This window comes from Oncorhynchus masou, chromosome 29 (genome assembly GCF_036934945.1).
Source record: "Oncorhynchus masou masou isolate Uvic2021 chromosome 29, UVic_Omas_1.1, whole genome shotgun sequence".
Taxonomy (NCBI): Eukaryota; Metazoa; Chordata; class Actinopteri; order Salmoniformes; family Salmonidae; genus Oncorhynchus; species Oncorhynchus masou.
This window is the reverse complement of record NC_088240.1, coordinates 62,577,701-62,600,739: the sequence shown is the minus strand read 5'-3', so window position 1 is coordinate 62,600,739 and position 23,039 is coordinate 62,577,701. Positions and strand designations below refer to the sequence as shown.

Below are 23,039 nucleotides of genomic sequence, written 5' to 3'. Positions count from 1 at the left end.
CATTCACTCATAATGTGTATCAGAACATTGAATACTTACAGTGGAGTGGGAGAGAGAGAGAGAGAGAGAGAGAAAGACAGGAGAGAGATGTCGAGAGAGAGATAAAAATAGACCCAAAGAAATGAGTCAGAATGAGAGAAATAAAGGACAGTGGGGGAGGTCGAGAAAGGGAGGGCGAGAGGGTGAGAGAGACAGAGGGAGAGAGAAGGAGAGGGGGAAGACGGTGGGAGAGAGAACCTCTCAGAGGAAATCAAGTTGTTTTGTAAACTGTGGGTACTTTAGAGAAGACGGGAGTAACAGGGCAGATGAGAAAACAGGGTGAGACTATAAGAGATAGATATGGTAGAAGAGGAGACACAAGAGGGCAGCAAATGAATGAATGCAAATTGCATTGCAACACAGCTAAGCCACACTGGAAACAACTCCATCCCCCAACATGCACTTTCTACCAACATTCTCTGTACCGAAGATGCAGGCAGGTGTTTCAAAAACAACAAAAAGTATTCTAAAAAGTGAAGTAAAACTGCCCCATCAACTACACCTCAAGAAACTTATCCAACATAACAACACAGAATATGTATAAAGTCACCCTATTAGGATAGGTCATTCTTACAAACAAGTAAGGGACTAAATACCAGAAAATGACCAAAACAACCCACACATTCTCCCTTACCTGCAGCAGGTAGCCTAGTGGTTAGAGTGTTTGGCCAGGTTGCTAGATTGAATCCCCAAGCTGACAAGGTAAAAATCTGTCGTTCCGCCCCTGAACAAGGCAGTTAACCCACTGTTCCTGGTCCGTCATTGTAAATTAGAATTTGTTCTTAACTGACTTGTCTAGTTAAATATATATATATTTTAAGTAAGCCAGGAGACGACCAAAAGCCAACTGTGTTTGAACTAAGGCCTTTGAAAAGGAACTCAGTCTTTGATGCTTTGAAGACCGCATCCCTTGCGAAACATGACGAACTTCAGAAGCTGCTTGACCTGTCTTTCTGTGTATCCTCAGACTTAACCATCCATGAAATACGTCCGGATCTCTTCAATGAATAAATCATGAAAAGAACAGCTCCTCGACCGCACTTAAGCCCTTTCAAGATCCAAATGACCTCTTCTACACAGGTCAACTTGGAGTAGCTTCAACATAAATGGCATGTCACTGATTTACCATTGTTTATTTAGCTAGCTACTGGCACTATCATGCTGGCAGATTTGCATAAAATCCATATGTTGTTTTCAATTTATGTTGTTTTCAATTTATTCAGTATGTATCCCTGCAGAGAAGACTACCCCTATTAGCATCATTAAATCGTATAGCCTGGTATAATTCAATTTTATTCCCCACACAGGTTCATCTAAGGTATGTCCGTTCTGTGGCCATACAGCTGTCTGATGGTTGCCATGGAGAGGTCAGGACTTTTTATTAAATCTTGAATTGGTATTCTCCATGTATTAAGCTGTCATAAAAAATGTAGTATGTAAAATGGGAGTGCAGCGGCACCGAAAGGGGCGGTTGTGAAACAAACACTTACTGTCAAGGCTTACTGGTTTCACTATAGCTAGGAGTAATACTAAAAGCACAGTACCTGCCATATTGTCCTTGAAAGGTATCCAAAATAGACACAAGAAAGCATCTTTAAGAGTCACACATACATGTGGACACACCGGTAGGAGTGTACACACACACACACACACACTTAAAAAGACACATTGCAATGCAGCACAGCTAAGCCACACTGGAAAAAACTCCATCCCCCAACATGCACTTTCTACCAACATTCTTCCCCCAACATGCCTAACTGACCTGTTCCGCACACGGAGGGAGCAGGGAACACACGCACGCACACACTCACAGAAACACACACAGACTCGTACCTGTCCTGGTCGGCACTGCGGAAGCGGGGGAGGATCATGTGTCGGAAGCTGCTGGTGCGGTCCAGTTTGGGCTGACTTTTAGCCCTCTTGATAGAGCCCTTCAACCTTCTACTGAGGAAACTCTGAACAGGGCAGCCATGGAGAGAGGGAGGAGGAGGTGAAGAATGAGAGGGTGTGAAACAGATGGAGAGAGGGAGGGAGGGGACGCGGGAAAGGAGATAAGAATTGTAGAGAGGGGGAATCGGGTGAGTGTGAGTAATGATGGATAGTTTGACCCCAAAATGGATTGGAAGAAGAATAGAGGACATGTGATTTAGTGAATGACAGGTGATTGAAGGGGGAGAGCAACAGAAAGATTTATTACATATTATATCAGTCATACGTCCACAATACAGCAATAGTAGAATAGTGGTAGAATAGTGTAGTATCATCTGGTAACCAACAGTGGGTGGTGTTGTGCCATAAATATACCCACAATCCAACAGCATACACTGGACCTCAGTAAAAATAGGAGTTTCATATTGCAGTGCAGTTTTGTCCTGTGCTTCCATGCAACCATATTCCCCCGATTTTGATCAGCTGATTTAGTCAGTATATAACACAGGTCTTATCGAACAGGCTGTGTGTTGATACGGTGTCTTTTATAAGAAGTGCTGACAGGGAGAACATGGCTTCAATAGTAGAATGAAAATCAATGAATGATGTCATTCTCCGCAACATACAGGATAAGGTTTCATGCAACTACTATGCAGCCTTCTCTCAGAGTGGAAGGAGAGACATGCTGCTGTATCTGAATAACCTCACAGTGCTTTTTTGACAGTCTTACAATGCTGTTTCACCTCAATTCAACCTCTCTCCATGTCTAACATCTACTCAGATATCAATCTGCACATTACACATCAACATTGAACACTACATTCCGGGAGGAATTTGTCTGAATCGAGACAAACCATTCACTTTTTGTGAGCTTTGTGTCACTGAAGTCTGTTTTAAAGAAGTGACTAAAGATTTGACTAATTTGCTGACCGTCAAGGTAACACTCTGGTAGGACTAGATAAGTCATTCTGGTTTGATTAGCCAGCCTTTCTGACACGTTTAAGCCTCATACAGTCAGAAGAACTGAATCACAGTGGTGGGTCACATTTGGCATAGGGAACAGAAAACTCCATAGCATTTGGCAAAGGGAACAGAAAACTCCATTTGGCAAAGGACGTAACGTGAAGTTTAGAGGGGGTTTCTTCACCACATACAGAGACATCTGAGTCATGTACCTCGATCGGAGGCAGAGGTGCAATATGGCGTCTGGTCACTGGGCTGGAAGCGGCAACCCTCCAGTCCCCCGGCCAATTAGAAGAAGGGGGGGAGAGGGGGAGACTAAGAGACAGGCAGGGGGAGAGGGGCAGCGAGCGAGGGTTAGGGGGAGTACCGACCCCTTTCTTGTAGCATTGCTGAGGGCAGGAGTGGCCATGGGGGAGGGAGGGGGAGAGAGAGGGTGAGAGGGCGAGGGGGAAGGGAGGGGTTCCACTGGCCCTGCGACAGGTGTGTGGTGGGGAGTGGAAAGGGAGGGAGAGAGAGAGGGACGGGGGCAGCGAGCGAGGGCGGGAGGAGGGAGGGGTACTCACGGATTGTCGGAAGGGTTGGGGGGGGGCAGTGGGAGGGATCTCCATGCTTGGCTGCTTCACGTTGGCTATGCTCTTCCGCCGGGCGCGAGCGTTCTCTGAGAGAGAGAGAGAGAGAGAGAGAGAGAGGGAGGGAAGAAGACAGGTAAGAAGAAGGGAGAGAGAGAGAATCCAAAAGACTGGTGAGAGAGAGGGGGAGCGAGAGAGGGCATGGACTTGGCATGTGGTCAGCAGGGAGACGGGAGAAAAAGAGAGAAGATACACACAGTACAGACATACGGTCAGGGGAGAGAGGAAACATATGAGAAACTGACAATTAAGGTGAAAAAAGCAGAAGGTGAAGTGAAGGTAGTGTGTACAAAAAAAGCAAGGGAGAGAGCAAGAGAACAAGGTTAAGGGTGAGAGAAGCAATATGATGATAATGTCCCATTTACCCTCCTCCTACCAAGAAAATGAGGAATGTAGATAGAGAGCTGCATGGAAAGGAAGATGAAAGAGGAGGGGTGAGGTGAGTGAATTGAAAGGGATGGGTTTTCTGCCTGGCTGTTCGACAAGGCAAATGTTAACAATCTGCACTGAGTGTGGTGGGGGAGGGAAGAGAAGAGGCAAGAGAGGGAAGCAGGTGGAAGCATTAACAAACACAGAGCCTATTGACTTCCGTCCGTGAGCCAGTCCCTAATGCAGTGAATTAGGCAGTAAGGGAATACACTCTGTACTATCCATGATGGATGGCAGAAGAGACCAGTGGCCGGACAGTAGAGAAGATGGAGCACAGAAGCCCATTCTAACATTCTGAACTATCCATGATGGAAGGCAGGACCCACTAGACAGAGGCATCAATTCAACATCTTTTCCACGTTGGCTCAACATAATTCCGTTGAAATGATGTGGAAACAACATTGATTCAACCAGTGTGTGCCCAGTGGGAGGAGACCAGTGGCTGGACACAGGAGAAGATCTGTGAAAGGCAAGGAGAAGTTAACTAATGTATGCAGTTTATTAGTTTACTCCAAATGGGGGAGGGTTGGTAGGGTTTGTGGGGAATAGTAGGTATATTCTAAAAATGAAATGTGCATATGTATGCATATCTACACTACTGTCCAAAAGTTTGGGGTCACTTAGAAATGTCCATTAAAATAACTGATCAGAAATTGATCAGAAATACAGTGTAGACATGGTTAATGTTGTAAATGACTATTGTAGCTGGAAACGGCAGGCTTTTAATGGAATATCTACATAGGTGTACAGAGGCCCATTATCCCGACTCCGGAATGCTGGCCTTCTAGGCAGAGTTGCAAAGAAAAAGTCATATCTCAGACTGGCCAATAAAATGAAATGATTAAGATGGGCAAAAGAACACAGACACTGGACAGAGGAACTCTGTTCCCGGAGTCACATCTTCACTGTTGACATTGAGACTGGTGGGTTGCGGGTACTTTGGGTTGAGACTGGTGGGTTGCGGCCATTTTGAGCCTGTAATCAAACCCACAAATGCTGATGCTCCAGATACTCAACTAGTCTGAAGAAGGCCAGTTTTATTGCTTCTTTAATTAGCACAACAGTTTTCAGCGGTGCTAACATAATTGCAAAAGGGGTTTCTAATGATCAATTAGCCTTTTGAAATGATAAACTAGGATTAGCTAACACAACGTGCCATTGGAACACAGGAATGATGGTTGCTGATAATGGGCCTCTGTACGCCTATGTAGATATTCCATTAAAAATCAGACATTTCCAGCTACAATAGTCATTTACAACATTAATTTCTGATCAATTTGACGTTATTTTAATGGACAAATCATTTACTTTTCTTCCAAAAACAAGGACATTTCCAAGTGACCCCAAACTTGAACAGTAGTACATGTGTATACGTATGAATGTTTATGTATGTATATATATACAGTTGAAGTCAGAGGTTTACATACACGTAGGTTGGAGTCATTAAAACTCCTTTTTAAAACACTCCACAAATTTCTTGTTAACAGACTATAGTTTTGGCAAGTCAATTAGGACATCTACTGTGTGCATGACACAAGTAATGTGTACAACAATTGTTTACAGACAGATTATTTAACTTATAATTCACTGTACCACAATTCCAGTGGGTCAGAAGTTTATATACACTAAGTTGACTGTGCCTTTAAACAGCTTGGAAAATTCCAGAAAGTGACATTATGGCTTTAGAAGCTTCTGATAGGCTAATTGACATCATTTGAGTCAATTGGAAGTGTAACTGTGGATGTATTTCAAGGCCTACCTTCAAACTCACTGCCTCTTTGCTTGACATCATAGGAAAATCAAAAGAAATCAGCCAAGACCTCAGAAAAAAAATTGTAGACCTCCACAAGTCTGGTTCCTCCTTGGGAGCAATTTCCAAACGCCTGAAGGTACCTCGTTCATCTGTACAAACAATAGTACGCAAGTATAAACACCATGGGACCACGCAGCTGTCATACCGCTCAGGAAGGAGACACATTCTGTCTCCTAGAGATGAACGTACTTTGGTGCAAAAAGTGCAAATCAATCCCAGAACAACAGCAAAGGACCTTGTGAAGATGCTTGAGGAAACAGGTACAAAATTATCTATATCCACAGTAAAATGAGTCCAATATTGACAACCTGAAAGGCCGCTCAGCAAGGAAGAAGCCACTGCTCCAAAACCGCCATAAAAAAAGCCAGACTACGGTTTGCAACTGCACATGGGGACAAAGATCGTATTTTTTGGAGAAATGTCCTCTGGTCTGATGAAACAAAAATAGAACTGTTTGGCCATAATGACCACCGTTATGTTTGGAGGGGAAATGGGCAGGCTTGCAAGCCGAAGAACACCATCCCATGGCAGCATCATGTTATGGGGGTGTTTTCTGCAGGAGGGACTGGTGCACTTCACAAAATAGATGGCTACATGAGGATGGAAAATTGTGTGGATATATTGAAGCAACATCTCAAGACATCAGTCAGGGAGTTAAAGCTTGGTCGCAAATGGGTCTTCCAAATGAACAATGACCCCAAGCATACTTCCAAAGTTGTGGCAAAATAGCTTAAGGACAACAAAGGCAAGGTACTGGAGTGGCCATCACAAAGCCCTGACCTCAATCCCATAGAACATTTGTGGGCAGAACTGAAAAAGTGTGTGCGAGCAAGGAGGCCTACTAACCTGACTCATTTACACCAGCTCTGTCAGGAGGAATGGGCCAAAATTCACCCAACTTATTGTGGGAAGCTTGTGGAAGGCTACCCGAAACATTTGATCCAAGTTAAACAATTTAAAAGCAATGCTACCAAGTACTAATTCAGTGTATGTAAACTTCTGACCCACTGGGAATGTGGTGAAGAAATAAAAGCGGAAATAAATAATTATCTCTAATATGATTCTGACATTTCACATTCTTAAAATAATGTGGTGATCCTAATTGACCTAAGACAGGGAATTTTTACTCGGATTAAATGTCAGGAATTGTGAAAAACTGAGTTTAAATGTACTTGTCCAAGGTGTATGTAAACTTCTGACTTCAGCTGTACATGTAAAAATAATAATAATGTATGCAGTATCATAGAAAGAAGGGAGCAGGAATGAGAGCGAGAAAGCAGCTTTCTTTCCCTCCCTATACCTTTCTCTGCTATCCTCTTTTGAGATAGATCAATGATAACATCGTCATATCTGAGGCTATAAATATTCTTCATGTTTCCTGTCTCTCTGTCCCTCTCTCTTTTTCTCTCTCTTTATCCCTCACTCTCTTCTCCCTCTCTCTTTCTTTCCCTCCTTCTCTCACTCTCCCTGGTTCTGCTATCACACAGACACACACACTCAGGCATACACACGACACACACACACTCAGGCATACACACTACACACACTCCTCCTCTCTCCCACGCAGCTATTTTACATAATTCAAAAGTGCATTTATCCTCTCCTCTCTCCAGCCTCTCATCGCTCTCTCTTTTCTCTCCTCACTCTTCACGTTTTCACATGGTCCCGTCTTTCCCCTTTACTTAGTCATGTATCTTGTCTCCTCCATCCTTCTCCTTCATCCTCCTTTCATTCATCTGCATTCCTTCTCTTGATCTGGTCTCTACATTCCCTCTACTTCTCAAAATGGCAATCTTTTCTCATGACTCTGCTGTCATGCTACTTTCCACTGCCCACATACTGAGCTGAGCGAGCGCCTTAGGGAAGTATCCTCATTGTGATGATAACCAAGTCAACGAATCACAGAGGGTTATGAAATCCAAAAGGGTGTATGTCCATTATACACAGCGGAAAATCCCAAGACCAATGAACCAACTGCTAGTCCATCATTGTCCTTTGTAAAGGAAATATGGGTGGCACACAGGATCTTTATTTGATCACTCTTTTTATGCTGAGAATTTTCCTGCACAGCAGGACATTTTTACTTGTAGTGTTTTTCAGCTTTAAAAAGGCTTCTTAAGTTTCTAATTTCCACTTAAAAATGTCTGACTTGATTTGCCCTCATGAAAAATGTACAAACCTCTACAAAACAATGTCCATTAGTTATAATCCACATAATAATTAATATTTCTTCTTGCTCCAGGATTGTTTTCCTGCTGTAGCAAATCGGATCAAATTAAGATCCTACATCTGTATTGAGGTAGTTATCGTACTAAGGGACCTGAGTTTTTCTAATCGCATAACCTGACTATGAAAACAAACTACAGGCACTAGTCACCCTGGTGTCATGATCTGTTGTGACAGAGACAAACATCACTATTAGGAGCCAGAGTTTCTCCTGACTATGTGACCTTTTCCTGGTCAGTTCACATAATTAGGAAAATATCAGGACAATAGTCATTATGTGTGCACACCAAATACAGCCCCAGTCAAAATGCAACATAAACTAAGAGGTGCATCAGTACCCCCTGGAACTACTGTTCCCAAAACAGCGAAAGCCGCTCTGTGGCTTTCGCTAGCTATACATTTAGATAAGCTGGAGCCAGTCAGCAACTTGGCATCGTGCTCTCTCCCCTGAGGGTGAAAACTTTGTCCTTTGTTGCCAATTTAGATTCATATGATTATCTGAAAATATTGGTGTTATGGAGGATTTCATTAGGCAAAACCTTTGATTTGTTTGGAGATCTACCAAGTTGTTTTCTTTACTCTTTGCAACGCTTAGTCTACTATGTGAAAGAGATTATTCAAAAAGACAGCAAATATTATTCTGATGAATGTTTTTGTGTATAACTGACTCTAAAGGCTTGTTGAGTCACACTGGGTTTGGATCATCCAGATAACCCATCTGTAGATGCTCTACAGATCAACAAACTATCCGTTGATAAGCAACTGCTTACTACGGTTACAGTTAGGGTTAGGTTTAGAATAAGGGTTATGTAATGGTTAAGGTTAGGGCTAGGGTTATGGTTAGGGTTAGTAGATAGTTAGTTGAAATGTTGCTGATAGTCTGTAGAGCATCTACAGATGGACTATCCAAATAAAGTGTCACCGCTGGTTGTCATGGGTTACCCCTCTTGAATTCTTTGGGTTTTGTGTTCTGATATGATTGGTGAATGAAGCCTTTTGTTCGATCTGAAAGTGCACAGAGCCTTGCAGCGTGACAGTGAGTTTACGGAAACAGGAAATAGTTCAGCAAGGCCGTTCCGTATCTGCTGTTCACCACCATTGGCCTTCACTCAAAGCTCTCAAATCACCGCGTGAAGCCAAACCTGACATTGTGGAAGTGTTTATGCAGTAAAGGTTCCGATGCTTCCGTACTAACAGAACGAACCCTTGAGATGCCCTTAGCATAACGCTTGCTAGGCAACACAACAATAGTTTGGCAAAGTCTGAGTGTCATTTGGCTCAGTAAATTAAGAAAAGAATGCACATGTTTGGCAATGATTATGAACAAAAATCTTAAGTATACCTGATAGGCCGCAGTTATTCATAAGAGCTTTGTGTATAAGAAAACATGATGATAATATTACTAGGATTGATGATACATTTCACTACATTATTTTAGTAATATAAAGTCAACATTCTATTTATTACACCACTTTTTTTCTCATTATGGCAAATTTTGCAATCGCTGAGCAAGGATTTCTGCCCCATTTAAACATAAAGTATTAATTGCTTTATCTACAAAGAAACAGTATTACGGTGTTGTGATTTTGAGTCATTGCGGTTTGACCTCCAAAAGTGGATATTTCAAAGCTTTACAAATGCCAACAGTCTTTGTTCCAATTCCTTAGTGATATGTAAACGTACAAGAAAGGATCTAAGGCAGTGTAGTGCATACTAACCTCCACTAATGTACTGTAGGGCTACGTTCCAATGACCATACTAGCATACTACTTAGCATATCAATCAAATTTCAATATACATTTATTTATAAAGCCCTTCTTACAGCTGATGTCACAAAGTGCTGTACAGAAACCCAGCCTAAAACACAATACAGCAAGCAATGCAGGTGTAGAAGCATACTACTTGCCCAATGCTTTAGCATACTTCATTCTAGATGGTATGCTTGTGCGTAACAGACAATATATAACTGACCAGAGACAACATACTATGGACAATTCTACACTGAAAAAGGAAAATCCTGCACTTGTTTTTTCTTTTTTGACTATCCCTTTTGAACCAGGCACTTTTAATTAACACAAACGTTTCCTCCTGCTACAATTTTCTGCTCTAGAAATGACACAAGCAGACATAAATGACAAGTGACCTGACACTGTTGTGTATGGTTCATGGTACACAAGATCCTCTGGGGTCTGGGCTAGCTTGTCACTTGGTATTGGGAAAGTATACTCCCACGTGTCATAGCAGCAGTATGTCATTTTTGTATGAACTGAAATCCGATGTTATGAAGTAGGAGGGGAGAAGGGAATCATGCTATTGAAATCCTAAGAGCATCATGTACGTATTATGATGGGTGAGTCAGACACATGTAAAATGTAGTCAAGTGTGATCAAACGTACATCTTTTAGGGTTTCTGCTACCTGGGATCCTTGGGACATCCCTACACCATTGGAGTTGACATTTGAAATGTTTAAGGTAAGAGTTAAGGTAAGGAACTGACCCATTCTTTAGTGGGGTGCAGTGCCAGTATAAAAGAAATGGTGCATACACACTCACACGATCTACCGCGTACCTTTATTCACAAACATACCTTGACGGTGGAGCTTATAAGTGTACGGGCTCTATTTCTCAAACGTAACCACATATCCTCACTTGTTTAGTCATGTCCATGTGTTACTATAACACTTCATGCACTTCATGCTCAGAGTGTGGAGATTAGATGAGTGGGTTGAAGTTGCTTCTAAACACTGATACAGGATCAGATCTTTTTTCATCCCAACAAGGTCAAGGTTATGATGAAGAGATTAGTAATCTGATCCTAGATCTGTTGTTAGGGCAACTTCTACCTTAAGTGGAGACATGTGAGCGGCGTGAATTGTGTGATGTTTTGCAGTAGCACCAGTGTGTCCTATACGAACCCCTTAATGGTGTTCAACAATAATCGACCACATTAAATATTTATTTATGATAATGTGTTAAAAAGCCATCCGTAAAAGGGACTCAATAGGTCCATTTCATTCAATTTCTCACCCAGTCCCTTTTGATCCAAACCCGGGCTCTTTATTTTGTTTCCATGGCAACATTTTCCAAGTACCTTGCATGTGAGTTACAGACACATAACAAAGCCAGCGAACAGAAAAGACACATAGGACCCTATAAACTACATCCTACACACTCACCTCCAAACGCTAAGCAACAGAGGGAGGAAACACGCTCCAAATGTGGGGGAAATGAAAATCTATAGTCATGCTGATATAATTTGTTTTTTGTTCATGATATCTGGGGTATACGGTGTCTAGTACTGTCATTACTGAAATGACAGGCAAATGCAAAGCAGTAAAAAACCTATTGCCTTAGACTGACTTAAATAGTATAGTAGTATATGAAATAGTACTAGGCATTACATCATGAAGGGAGGGTTAGAGGAACGTATAGAGGAGAAAGCAATAGTGTCCTCAGTCTTCTGTTACTGCATCTGATTTGAACCCATAGAACCATTTATATTGAGAACGCTTTCACGGATACAATAGGATGCACATGATGTGTGCGTTCATGTGCAATTGTGCATGAGTTGGTATACACCGCCTACAGCATACCTGATGCCAATGACGCACGTGCGCATGGGCCTCTAACCCTCCCTTCATACGGTACAGTTTGCACTGTCATGCACATGCATGTGTGAACATGTCAGTTTGCATTGGCATGTGCTTGTGTGTGTGAAAGGGTGCACTCTTTTCCTTCTGAATGTAAATCTGATGTCAAGCCGAAAGATGAAGATGAAACGTGTGGGTGGCAACAGCTTCCAGCTTAGTCCCTCGGAGAGAGAGTATGGTGAGGGAGAGTGAGTGAGGGAGAGTGAGTGAGTGAGGGAGGGAGGGAGAGTGAGTGAGGGAGAGTGAGTGAGTGAGTGAGTGAGTGAGGGAGAGAGAGAGAGACAGAGAGACAGAGATGAATGGATAGAGTGAGAGCGAGTCGGAGGGACACAGAGAGAGAGAGAGCGAGAGAGAGAGAGAGAGAGAGAGAGAGAGAGAGAGAGAGAGAGAGAGAAAGAGAACAAGAGCCAGAGTGATGGAGGCTGGAGAGGGAGTGGGTGTCTATAAGGTGCTGAAATGCTGTGGGCCTTTTTTGTATGTTTTCCATTGTTTTGAGAGAATTCTGGTCTGCAAACCTGTTAGCTTTTGATCCAAGAACTGTAACTCCAAACGTATGATAGTCTCTCTTGTGTGCAACATACACTATACTCCATTGCAGTTCTATGATGATCTTTCTTGACATATTTCAACACATTTTGGTCACGTCTCTACATGTATGACCATGCCTTAGAGGATGTCTGAGCCATAGACATAGAATCTATAGAACCAATATCCTCACTCTCTCCGATATCCTCATACTGAGTGTACCAATGAGTAAGCTATACTGTCAAACTGACTTGGCATTACCCGTTTTAATTCTTTATTTCTATGGTATGCGCACTTAGGAGTAATTTCTGAGTTTTAATTGATGAATGATTTAACAGATAAACAAACAACGTCTAGCTTTTAGGCTTGCCACTTAGCAGGCAGCGGCAGCTTACTTAGTGTAATTTGATGCATGTCAGAAAGGATACGTTGTCATGGCAATAAAATATTCCTATTGTTTTTAGCATGTTCTACTCTTGGACTAGCTCTAACCAATCAGGGCCAATAATAAAGAGGGAGGTAGCCTTGTAAGATTTAAAGTTATCGTTCACCCTAAAATATACGTTTGCTAGATGTTTTCAGACCTCAAAGTGGTTTGATTTGAGTTTAGGGTGAACTATCACCTTAAACTTGCACAACTTGCACAACTCAAGTGTCTCATCTTATATTGGTGCAAGATGTTAAAATCTTCTTACTATTTGGGAAAGTACAAAAGCGGACTGTAATACAATGGATCATGACAACATGCTTTCATGTGTGCATGACACAACAAAACGAGATGCCAACTCAATCCAATAGCCTGTTCCTACTGTACAGAACCAGAAAGAATCTGGTGAATGCAACATACTTGGTCATGACCAAGATGGGACAAGAATCATCAGATGATGACTTTGGCTCCTACCTAAGAAAGAAGACAGCGTTGGTTCCTACCTAAGAAAGAAGACGGCGTTGGTTCCTACCTAAGAAAGATGCGAGGTGTTGTGCTTTGATCCCAGATCTCTAAGGTATCTTCAGATGTCCAAAGTCTATTCAGCCCACAATAAAAAATGGAGGCAATTCGAAGCAAATTTGAGATATCCAACTTTGTCTTGAGTTACCATAGTTTTCCACGGGTTTTAGTGTCTGTTTGATATTGTCGTCGTTGTCACATTCCTTTGGGCCCAAACTTGCTGTAAATCAATGCTCCTCCACTATGCCTTGACATTAGTGTCTATAAATAATTAAATACATTGGTGTCAGTGAGTATCTGCTGACACTGGACGTGATTGTTAATGTGTGTCATGGCATTTGCCTGATAGCCTAAGTGCATTCGTCTGGGTTGCTGTCAAGCAGGTGAGTGCCTCACCCATTGAGTTCAGCATCTGCAGGTCTGAGACTGTGAGTTGGCCATACAGATATATTGCTCAGGCAGTGCTTGAGGTCAATTCTCAAGCAAAGAATCCGATTTAAATAACACCAGCAAGCAAAGACGATAGACTATATTCTAATCAAAAACGAATATACAGCCAAATAACTAAAACAGCCAAATAACTATCAACAACTTTGTCTACACTTTAAATATTCAACACATAAATACACATATAAATGACAGAATGACCAGACTTTACTATCCAGGCATCTTGAAATAGGAATCTCTAGATCAACTTAACGTTTCACTCATGAAAAAAAATCTATTCTAACTCAGTGATATACATAAGAGATTTTTACAAGTGCAATTTAGGAGGGGGAAAATGAATAGCCTTACTCGTGGCATTTGTGTTTTGGTCAAGGAAGTGAGGCAATAGTCTCCTCATAAGGTGCAGTGTCTAAACTTCAAGCTGTATACTTTTGAAAAGTGCTCATAAATATATTTATCATGACCATAAAGTGCCACATGTAAGCTCACAGAGAATAAGGATGATTCTCTTCCCCACACGTAAATAAACACCAAAATATTAGCTATCCTAGGCTATACTTGATTGGATTTGTAGACGTCTCTTACAGTAGTATATCCATACGGAAAAAATATGATGAATTAGAAATAGACTATGTCTCCAAAATCAGCGACTGTTATAATTCCTCACGGATGTCTGGTTCATTCTTCCACCACCTCCCCCCAGCCAAGCTCTCCAGCACCGGCAGCGGCTGTTCCGCGGCGGGCAGTCGCGCTGAGAGCTCCTCTTCCCCGGCCTCTCCCTGTCCCCTCGTACAGTTGCCCTCGCCCCCAATCCCGCGGCCGTTTCCTCGGTAACCTACAGAATATCTACTGAGGCGAATTTCTCTCATGTTTTGGTTGTAATTGAGCAATGGTTTTTAAGGGTTGTATGCCTTTTATCCCCAAAATGATTTCGTCCAGGCGTGGATGATATATTTTCTACAAGACCTCAATTTCGATTTTGGAAAAATAAAATAATGATTAAAATAAATATTAATAATACACTTTTTCGTTAATTCAATGTTTTGTAGTTTTTGTTTTTTACAATAAGCATATCAACCCATGATATCTGCAGCTGTGTGTGTGTGTGTGTGTGTGTGTGTGTGTGTGTGTGTGTGTGTGTGGTGTGTGGTGTGTGTGTGGTGTGTGTGTGGGGGGGGGGTGTTGGTCCGCCTATCCTGTGTGCCAATTATTGGGTATAGGCTAGTGCGCGTTCGGATGCGCTCCGACAAGTCCTAATCTTATGCAAGGGGAAAGATATTCGAAGTAATCTTTCCGTTGATTGACCGATGCTTTCTTAGTTCCCAAATCGGCAGAGAATATTGAACTAGCAGCAGGGCAGATGCTGAGCCAGCGCCTGGTCAGGCTACTCTTGCATGTACAGGAAGGACGAATCATTGGTGACCATCAAAACGCAAACGTCATAAAAGAATAACAGCGAAACAGCAACACTTCAACGAAAGTGAACAGTGTCCTACAGCATGGAATAACCGGGTGAATATTTCCAAATTAGCATCCCTTATCCAGTTGCTAGAAATTATAGTACATCCTCAAGTAATCCGCCTCTCCTCGATGGAAGTCCTATCCAATCTATGTTGAACGAGATTGTGTCACACAGGTGTATATGGTTGGAGCAGCACTTATGCCTTGCCTTGCTTTGCCTTCACATCTCCCTCTCTCTTGCTCTATCTCAGTTTTGTTAAAGGGATAGGACAGCGATGTTTTGAAAGGGTGTGGGAGTCGAGAAATGGAGTGATTTTAAGTACAGTACTAGTATGAGGTGCCCAGAATTCTCTCTCTCGCTCTCCCTCTCTCTCTCTCGCTCTCTCTCTCTCTCGCTCTCTCTTCCTGCCCCCTCTCTCACACACATCTGGGAGAATGAGAGGTTCAGAGCTAGGGGCAAATGTGTGGGAGGCGTAACAATATGACTATGACACTGAAAGCTGCAACCTGCTCATGCATACAGAAAAACACACACAGAGATACAAGACAAATCTGGGGTAGGTGTAATGGTTTCAATGCACATAACTGGATGTCTCATGGAAAGAATGACCATGAGAAGTACCCAAACACATCAGTAATGGTGACAACACTCTATACCTATCTTCACGTAGACCTACATCAAAGCACAATTTGCTGTACTCTTTTACCACCAACAGCTAAAAAGGCAGCCATTTTTTTTATTTCAGTCACTTAAGACATCACCAGTGATGGCACTTAATAGTATATTTAAAGTAGTCGGTATTTCCAAAGGGGTAAAGGGTGACTTAGATCTGTTTCCATGACAACTGTAAGCTTGGGCCAACTTTTTAACCCATCGCATTACAGATAGTAAGTCACTGAGCTATTAGAATTACAGGGATTGGTTAATTTAAGTATTGCAGAAAACAATTTACTACACCCCCTCCCACACACACACACACACACACACACACACACAGATTTTCTCTCCTTCACTCCCCCCCACCTCTCTGCCTCTCTCTTACTCTCTCTCTTTTGCATTCTCTCTAACCGTCTGTGTGTCTGCTCTATAATTATTTCCATGGTTACCATTAGTGATGTGAACCTAAGGCGGATGCACTATTGTAGTAATCTTTCCCTCTCTCTCACCACTGTCATTTACTTTTTTCACATCCCTTGCTTACTCCATGCAATACAAATATCCAACCCGTTCCCATAGTTCTCTCCCCATCTCTCTCCATCAGATAGGATAGGGGAAGAGGAATGATATGAAACAAGGACACACTTGAAGCGTGCACAGTGCCACCTGGCTAGGTGGAGTGCCAAGGCTGAAGAGTAAACTGGGATGTTGGCAGTGGTGGGCACAGGAACTTGGGAAACTGGGAACGCATTGGAGCCACAGACTCAGTTTACAGTACAGTACAGTACACACGCGCGAGCACACACACACACACACACACACACACACACACACACACACACACACACACACACACACACACACACACACACACACACACACACACACACACACACACACACACACACACACACACACACATGCACAGTGCAAGCAGGCATATAAACACACACACAATTACAGTGCAGTATACACAACACAAGCCCACGCATTCTCTTGCATGTGAAGATATTTGCATGGATGTTCGCACACCTTCTGTACATACCCTACGGCCTCACACCCATAACACATACATCGCCTTGACTCATTTACCACATCCCATTCACTCACCATATGGTGTGAATACTGTATCTCCCCATCTCCCATCCATTCTTACTCTATAACTTACTGATAGACCAAGTATATGAGCTCCTTTCTAGCTTCACAGAACGCGGTGAAGCCTTTAGGTGACAGTCAGTCAGAGTGGGAGTGTTGGCCTGACAACACCGGTATTCTGTCCCTGGAAAACCACGTGCCTCCGGAGCTGCAGCACACGGCTGTGTGCAAATATTCAATTAAGATCCTGGCTAGTGCAGCTGGAGAGCCTGGTAACGACACTCTACGTGTGAGAACAGAGCCAGAGAGCTGAGAGATATATAATAGATATACAATACATACCTATAGGGGCATTGAGATAAAGGTGTTAGAGACAGGCAGAGAGAGGGGGGAGATAAACAGAGAGATGGAGAGAGAGAGAGTGGGGGGGAGAGAGAAACAGAGAGATGGAGAGAGAGACAGAGGGAGAGACAGACAGAGAGTGAGAGGGGGGAGAGGGAGAAATAAACATAGAGATGGAGAGATAGAGACAGAGACATACCGTAGACAGAGAGAGAGAGAGAGGGGGGCTAGATCAAGCTCTAATACAATTTGTACTACATGAAGGAAAGTTGGCTATCATAATGACATATAATATCCATTATCGTGTTAGAATTTCAAAAATCTATTTCATAGCTGCATAGAGTTATGATTTCAAGAAGACCACACCGCACTGTCCTTATATTTCTCAGCAACACTCTCCAGTCAATAGCTATTTTTGCCTCTTTTGTGTAAGCGGATGTACTGGCATTAATGCTCTTGTATATGACGTGAGGACCAAGGTCGTTTTACCTTTGCTTGGTCGCTTTCTTCAACTCCTAACTCCCTCCATTTAACTATGTACAGTACAGCAGTAACAAGTGCTGATTCTTGGCTATTGACGAATGACAAGCTAATTTGTACTAGTCTGAGTCGCGGGGGGGTGTAGGAATATACTGGTCTGAGTCGCGGGGGTGTAGGAACATACTGGTCTGAGTCGCGTGGGGGTGTCGGAGCATACTAGACTGAGTCGCGGGGGTGTAGGAACATACTGGTCTGAGTCGCAGGGGGAGGTGTAGGAACATACTGGTCTGAGTCGCGGGGGCATCGGAACATTCTAGTCTGAGTCGTGGGGGTGTAGGAAGATACTGTTCTGAGTCGCGGGGGTGTAGGAACATACTAGTCTGAGTCGCGGGGGTGTTGGAACATACTGGTCTGAGTCGTGGGGGTGTCGGAACATACTAGACTGAGTCGCGGGGGTGTAGGAACATACTGGTCTGTGTCGCGGGGGTGTCGGAACATACTGGTCTGAGTCACGGGGGTGTCGGAACATACTGGTCTGTGTCACGGGGGTGTTGGAACATACTGGTCTGAGTCGCGGGGGTGTAGGAACATACTGGTCTGAGTCGCGGGGGTGTAGGAACATACTGGTCTGTGTCGCGGGGGGTGTCGGAACATACTGGTCTGAGTCACGGGGGTGTTGGAACATACTGGTCTGAGTCGCGGGGGTGTAGGAACATACTGGTCTGTGTCGCGGGGGGTGTCGGAACATACTGGTCTGAGTCACGGGGGTGTCAGAACATACTAGTCTGAGTCGCGGGGGTGTAGGAACATACTGGTCTGAGTCGTGGGGGGATGTAGGAACATACTAGTCTGAGTCGCGGGGGGTGTAGGAACATACTGGTCTGAGTCACGGGGGTAGGAACATACTGGTCTGAGTCGCGGGGGTGTAGGGAACATACTAGTCTGAGTTGCGGGGGGTGTAGGAACATACTGGTCTGAGTCGCGGGGGTTGTCGGAACATACTGGACTGAGTCGCGGGGGTGTCGGAACATATTAGACTGAATTGCTGGGGGTTGTAGGAACATACTGGTCTGAGTCGCGGGGGTGTCGGAACATACTCGACTGAGTCGCGGGGGTGTCGGAACATATTAGACTGAGTTGCTGGGGGTTGTAGGAACATACTGGTCTGAGTCGCGGGGGGGTGTCGGAACATACTCGACTGAGTCGCGGGGGGTGTCGGAACATATTAGACTGAGTTGCTGGGGGTTGTAGGAACATACTGGTCTGAGTCGCGGGGGGGTGTCGGAACATACTGGTCTGAGTCGCGGGGGTAGGAACATACTGGTCTGAGTCGCGGGGGTGTAGGGAACATACTAGTCTGAGTTGCGGGGGGTGTAGGAACATACTGGTCTGAGTCGCGGGGGTTGTCGGAACATACTGGACTGAGTCGCGGGGGGTGTCGGAACATATTAGACTGAGTTGCTGGGGGTTGTAGGAACATACTGGTCTGAGTCGCGGGGGTGTCGGAACATACTCGACTGAGTCGCGGGGGTTTCGGAACATATTAGACTGAGTTGCTGGGGGTTGTACTGTAGGAACATACTGGTCTGAGTCGCGGGGGTGTCGGAACATACTCGACTGAGTCGCGGGTGGGTGTCGGAACATACTGGTCTGAGTCGCGGGGGTGTAAGAACATACTGGTCTGAGTCGCGGGGGTTGTCGGAACATACTGGACTGAGTCGCGGGGGTGTCGGAACATATTAGACTGAGTTGCTGGGGGTTGTAGGAACATACTGGTCTGAGTCGCGGGGGTGTCGGAACATACTCGACTGAGTCGCGGGGGGTGTAGGAACATATTAGACTGAGTTGCTGGGGGTTGTAGGAACATACTGGTCTGAGTCGCGGGGGTGTCGGAACATACTCGACTGAGTCTTGGGGGTGTCGGAACATACTGGTCTGAGTCGCGGGGGTGTAGGAACATACTGGTCTGTGTCGCGGGGGTGTCGGAACATACTGGTCTGAGTCACGGGGGTGTCGGAACATACTAGTCTGAGTCGCGGGGGTGTAGGAACATACTGGTCTGAGTCGTGGGGGATGTAGGAACATACTAGTCTGAGTCGCGGGGGTGTAGGAACATACTGGTCTGAGTCGCGGGGGTAGGAACATACTGGTCTGAGTCGCGGGGGTGTAGGGAACATACTAGTCTGAGTTGCGGGGGGTGTAGGAACATACTGGTCTGAGTCGCGGGGGTTGTCGGAACATACTGGACTGAGTCGCGGGGGTGTCGGAACATATTAGACTGAATTGCTGGGGGTTGTAGGAACATACTGGTCTGAGTCGCGGGGGTGTCGGAACATACTCGACTGAGTCGCGGGGGTGTCGGAACATATTAGACTGAGTTGCTGGGGGTTGTAGGAACATACTGGTCTGAGTCGCGGGGGTGTCGGAACATACTCGACTGAGTCACGGGGGTTCCGGAACATATTAGACTGAGTTGCTGGGGGTTGTAGGAACATACTGGTCTGAGTCGCGGGGGTGTCGGAACATACTCGACTGAGTCTTGGGGGGTGTCGGAACATACTGGTCTGAGTCGCGGGAGGGTGTAGGAACATACTGGTCTGAGTTGCGGGGGGTTGTCGGAACATACTGGACTGAGTCGCGGGGGTTGTCGGAACATATTAGACTGAGTTGCTGGGGGTTGTAGGAACATACTGGTCTGAGTCGCGGGGGTGTCGGAACATACTAGAATGAGTCGCAGGGGGTGTCGGAACATACTAGACTGAGTCGCGTGGGGGGTGTAGGAACATACTGGTCTGAGTCGCGGGGATGTATGAACATACTGGTCTGAGTCGTGGGGGTGTAGGAACATACTAGTCTGAGTCGCGGGGGTGTAGGAACATACTGATCTGAGTCGCGGGGGTAGGAACATACTGGTCTGAGTCGCGGGGGTGTCGGAACATACTCGACTGAGTCGCGGGGGTTTCGGAACATATTAGACTGAGTTGCTGGGGGTTGTAGGAACATACTGGTCTGAGTCACGGGGTGTCGGAACATACTCGACTGAGTCTTGGGGGGTGTCGGAACATACTGGTCTGAGTCGCGGGGGTGTAGGAACATACTGGTCTGAGTCGCGGGGGTTGTCGGAACATACTGGACTGAGTCGCGGGGGTGTCGGAACATATTAGACTGAGTTGCTGGGGGTTGTAGGAACATACTGGTCTGAGTCGCGGGGGGGTGTCGGAACATACTCGACTGAGTCGCGGGGGGGTGTCGGAACATACTGGTCTGAGTCGCGGGGGTGTAGGAACATACTGGTCTGAGTCACGGGGGTGTCGGAACATACTAGAATGAGTCGCAGGGGGTGTCGGAACATACTAGACTGAGTCGCGTGGGGGGTGTAGGAACATACTGGTCTGAGTCGCGGGGGATGTATGAACATACTGGTCTGAGTCGTGGGGGGGTGTAGGAACATACTAGTCTGAGTCGCGGGGGGTGTAGGAACATACTGATCTGAGTCGCGGGGGGTAGGAACATACTGGTCTGAGTCGCAGGGGGGGGGGGGTCGGAACATACTAGTCTGAGTTGCAGGGGGGTGTCGGAACAAACTAGTCTGAGTTGCGGGGGTTGCTGTGTAGTAACAACTGAATGATGGCATTTATTTCCCATAAGAATATGCTGCTCTACTAAAGCTCTGGAACACATTTCATGTCAGGAGAAGGTGTGTGTGTGTGTGTGTGTGTGTGTGTGTGTGTGTGTGTGTGTGTGTGTGTGTGTGTGTGTGTGTGTGTGTGTGTGTGTGTGTGTGTGTGTGTGTGTGTGTGTGTGTGTGTCAGCGGCGTGGGCACGGGTGGGCCTGGGTGGTGATTTCAATAAAATCCTTAAGCTTACAGATGAATCCCCAACTGGGATGTTAGCTACCACTTCACAAAACAGAAAACTGCCAGCAAGGATTGGCAACTCGTATGTTACATCTACAGTGGGAAATGCAGTCCCTGTTAGGAGCAACTTGGATTTACAGGCATATTGGAACGAGATATTGGACAGACAACTTATGGAACTCAACAGTTGTTTTCAGAACGATGCATATGGGATAATGAAGAAGGCTGCAACTGCCTGCCTGCCCTGATCGGTCTCATTTGGTCAAATGGCAGCGATACAGCCACCCAGTGCCCATTATGACATTTCTGCAGAGATAACTACTCTTACAGCAGCTTAAACGAAAGCTACGAAAGGTACAATCAGGCTGGCTATTTAAAAATATATATATATTTGTAGTAACCTATTCACCAATAATGCGATAGGTGCACTTGATTCATCTGCCCTGCATGTCGGGTAAGCGAAGTGTTCCCATTTTTAACCATTTTATTTGTCTGAAGATACAAACTCTGCCTACGCAGAGGGCTAAGAGAGCTAAATCAGGTGCACCTGTAGGCATTCCGCTGGTCAATTGGATAGCTTAGATCAGGGGTTTTCTTTTGGGGGCCGGGGACACCTTTTGTGAAATCAAATTCGTCAGGGAACCCTTCATAATCAGAACACAACTCCAGTGAGATAAGAATAGCATACCATAAGCTTTACTATGACTTTGGCAGTGCATGGCTGGACGAACCAAGTCTCCGGCCCGGGGAAGCAACGTTTTAAAGGTTGGCCTCTTGCCATCGGAGAGAACATCTTGCAGTTTTCAAGCTAATTTCCTGCAATTCTACACATTTTGTCATGTGGCAGAGATTTTTGTTGTTATTGCAGCTTTAAAGCTAATATCCTACAATTCTACACATTTTTTCATGAGGCAGAGAGAACATGGTGCAGTTTTAAAGCTTAAATTACAGTACATTTATGTTGTTGTTTTTTTTTTGGGAAGAATACAATTAGTGGAGAATAGGCTTTTTGTGGATACCAATATCCCTGTAAACCGACCAGGCCCATGTTGCCCAGGGTTAAGAATATACATTGTAGATTCATAATATTACATTGTATATTATTTTTGAGAACCCCTGGCTTAGATCACCGTGTCTACAGCAGCTTCGACGAGCCCACAATTTAAATTGATGCTGACTGTAGAGTAGGCTACTGTAAGATTTCAGAAGCCTAGAGGGAGATTATCAAAGAATACAGCAAGGGGTGCGTTTGTTATGAGTGTTTATTTATTTATTTATCATTCAGCACTGCAACGCTGTTTTTATTCAACACTTTCAGAAATCATGAAATACACTTCTCCACTTCGACTCGCACTCTCCCCCTCCGTTGAGACTGACCATCAGTCCAGTGAAATAGTTACTTCAATTTATGCTCGAATGTGCCTGGCAAGTAGTAGGCAGCAACTGACCTATTACCAGTGCTATCAAATAACCAAGCTCAGTGGCGATTTTAGCATGTAAATCTTGTTGGGGCAAACACATTTTATTTTTTTAATGCATGCCAGCTA

The 23,039-nt window shown here is 44.6% G+C and overlaps 1 protein-coding gene across 5 annotated transcripts in view; it reads right to left on the bottom strand.

The window, feature by feature from the left end:
• LOC135520219 (ras/Rap GTPase-activating protein SynGAP-like) overlaps positions 1-23,039 on the bottom strand; it is a 90,803-nt gene that overhangs the window by 15,039 nt on the left and 52,725 nt on the right. For all 5 annotated transcript variants that reach the window (XM_064945617.1, XM_064945613.1, XM_064945615.1 and 2 more), the window contains exons 4-5: positions 3,495-3,589; positions 1,873-1,994 (exon numbers count right to left, since the gene is read on the bottom strand). In XM_064945617.1, the coding sequence (XP_064801689.1) occupies positions 1,873-1,994; positions 3,495-3,589 (217 nt within the window). The remainder of the gene's footprint in view (positions 1-1,872; positions 1,995-3,494; positions 3,590-23,039) is intronic.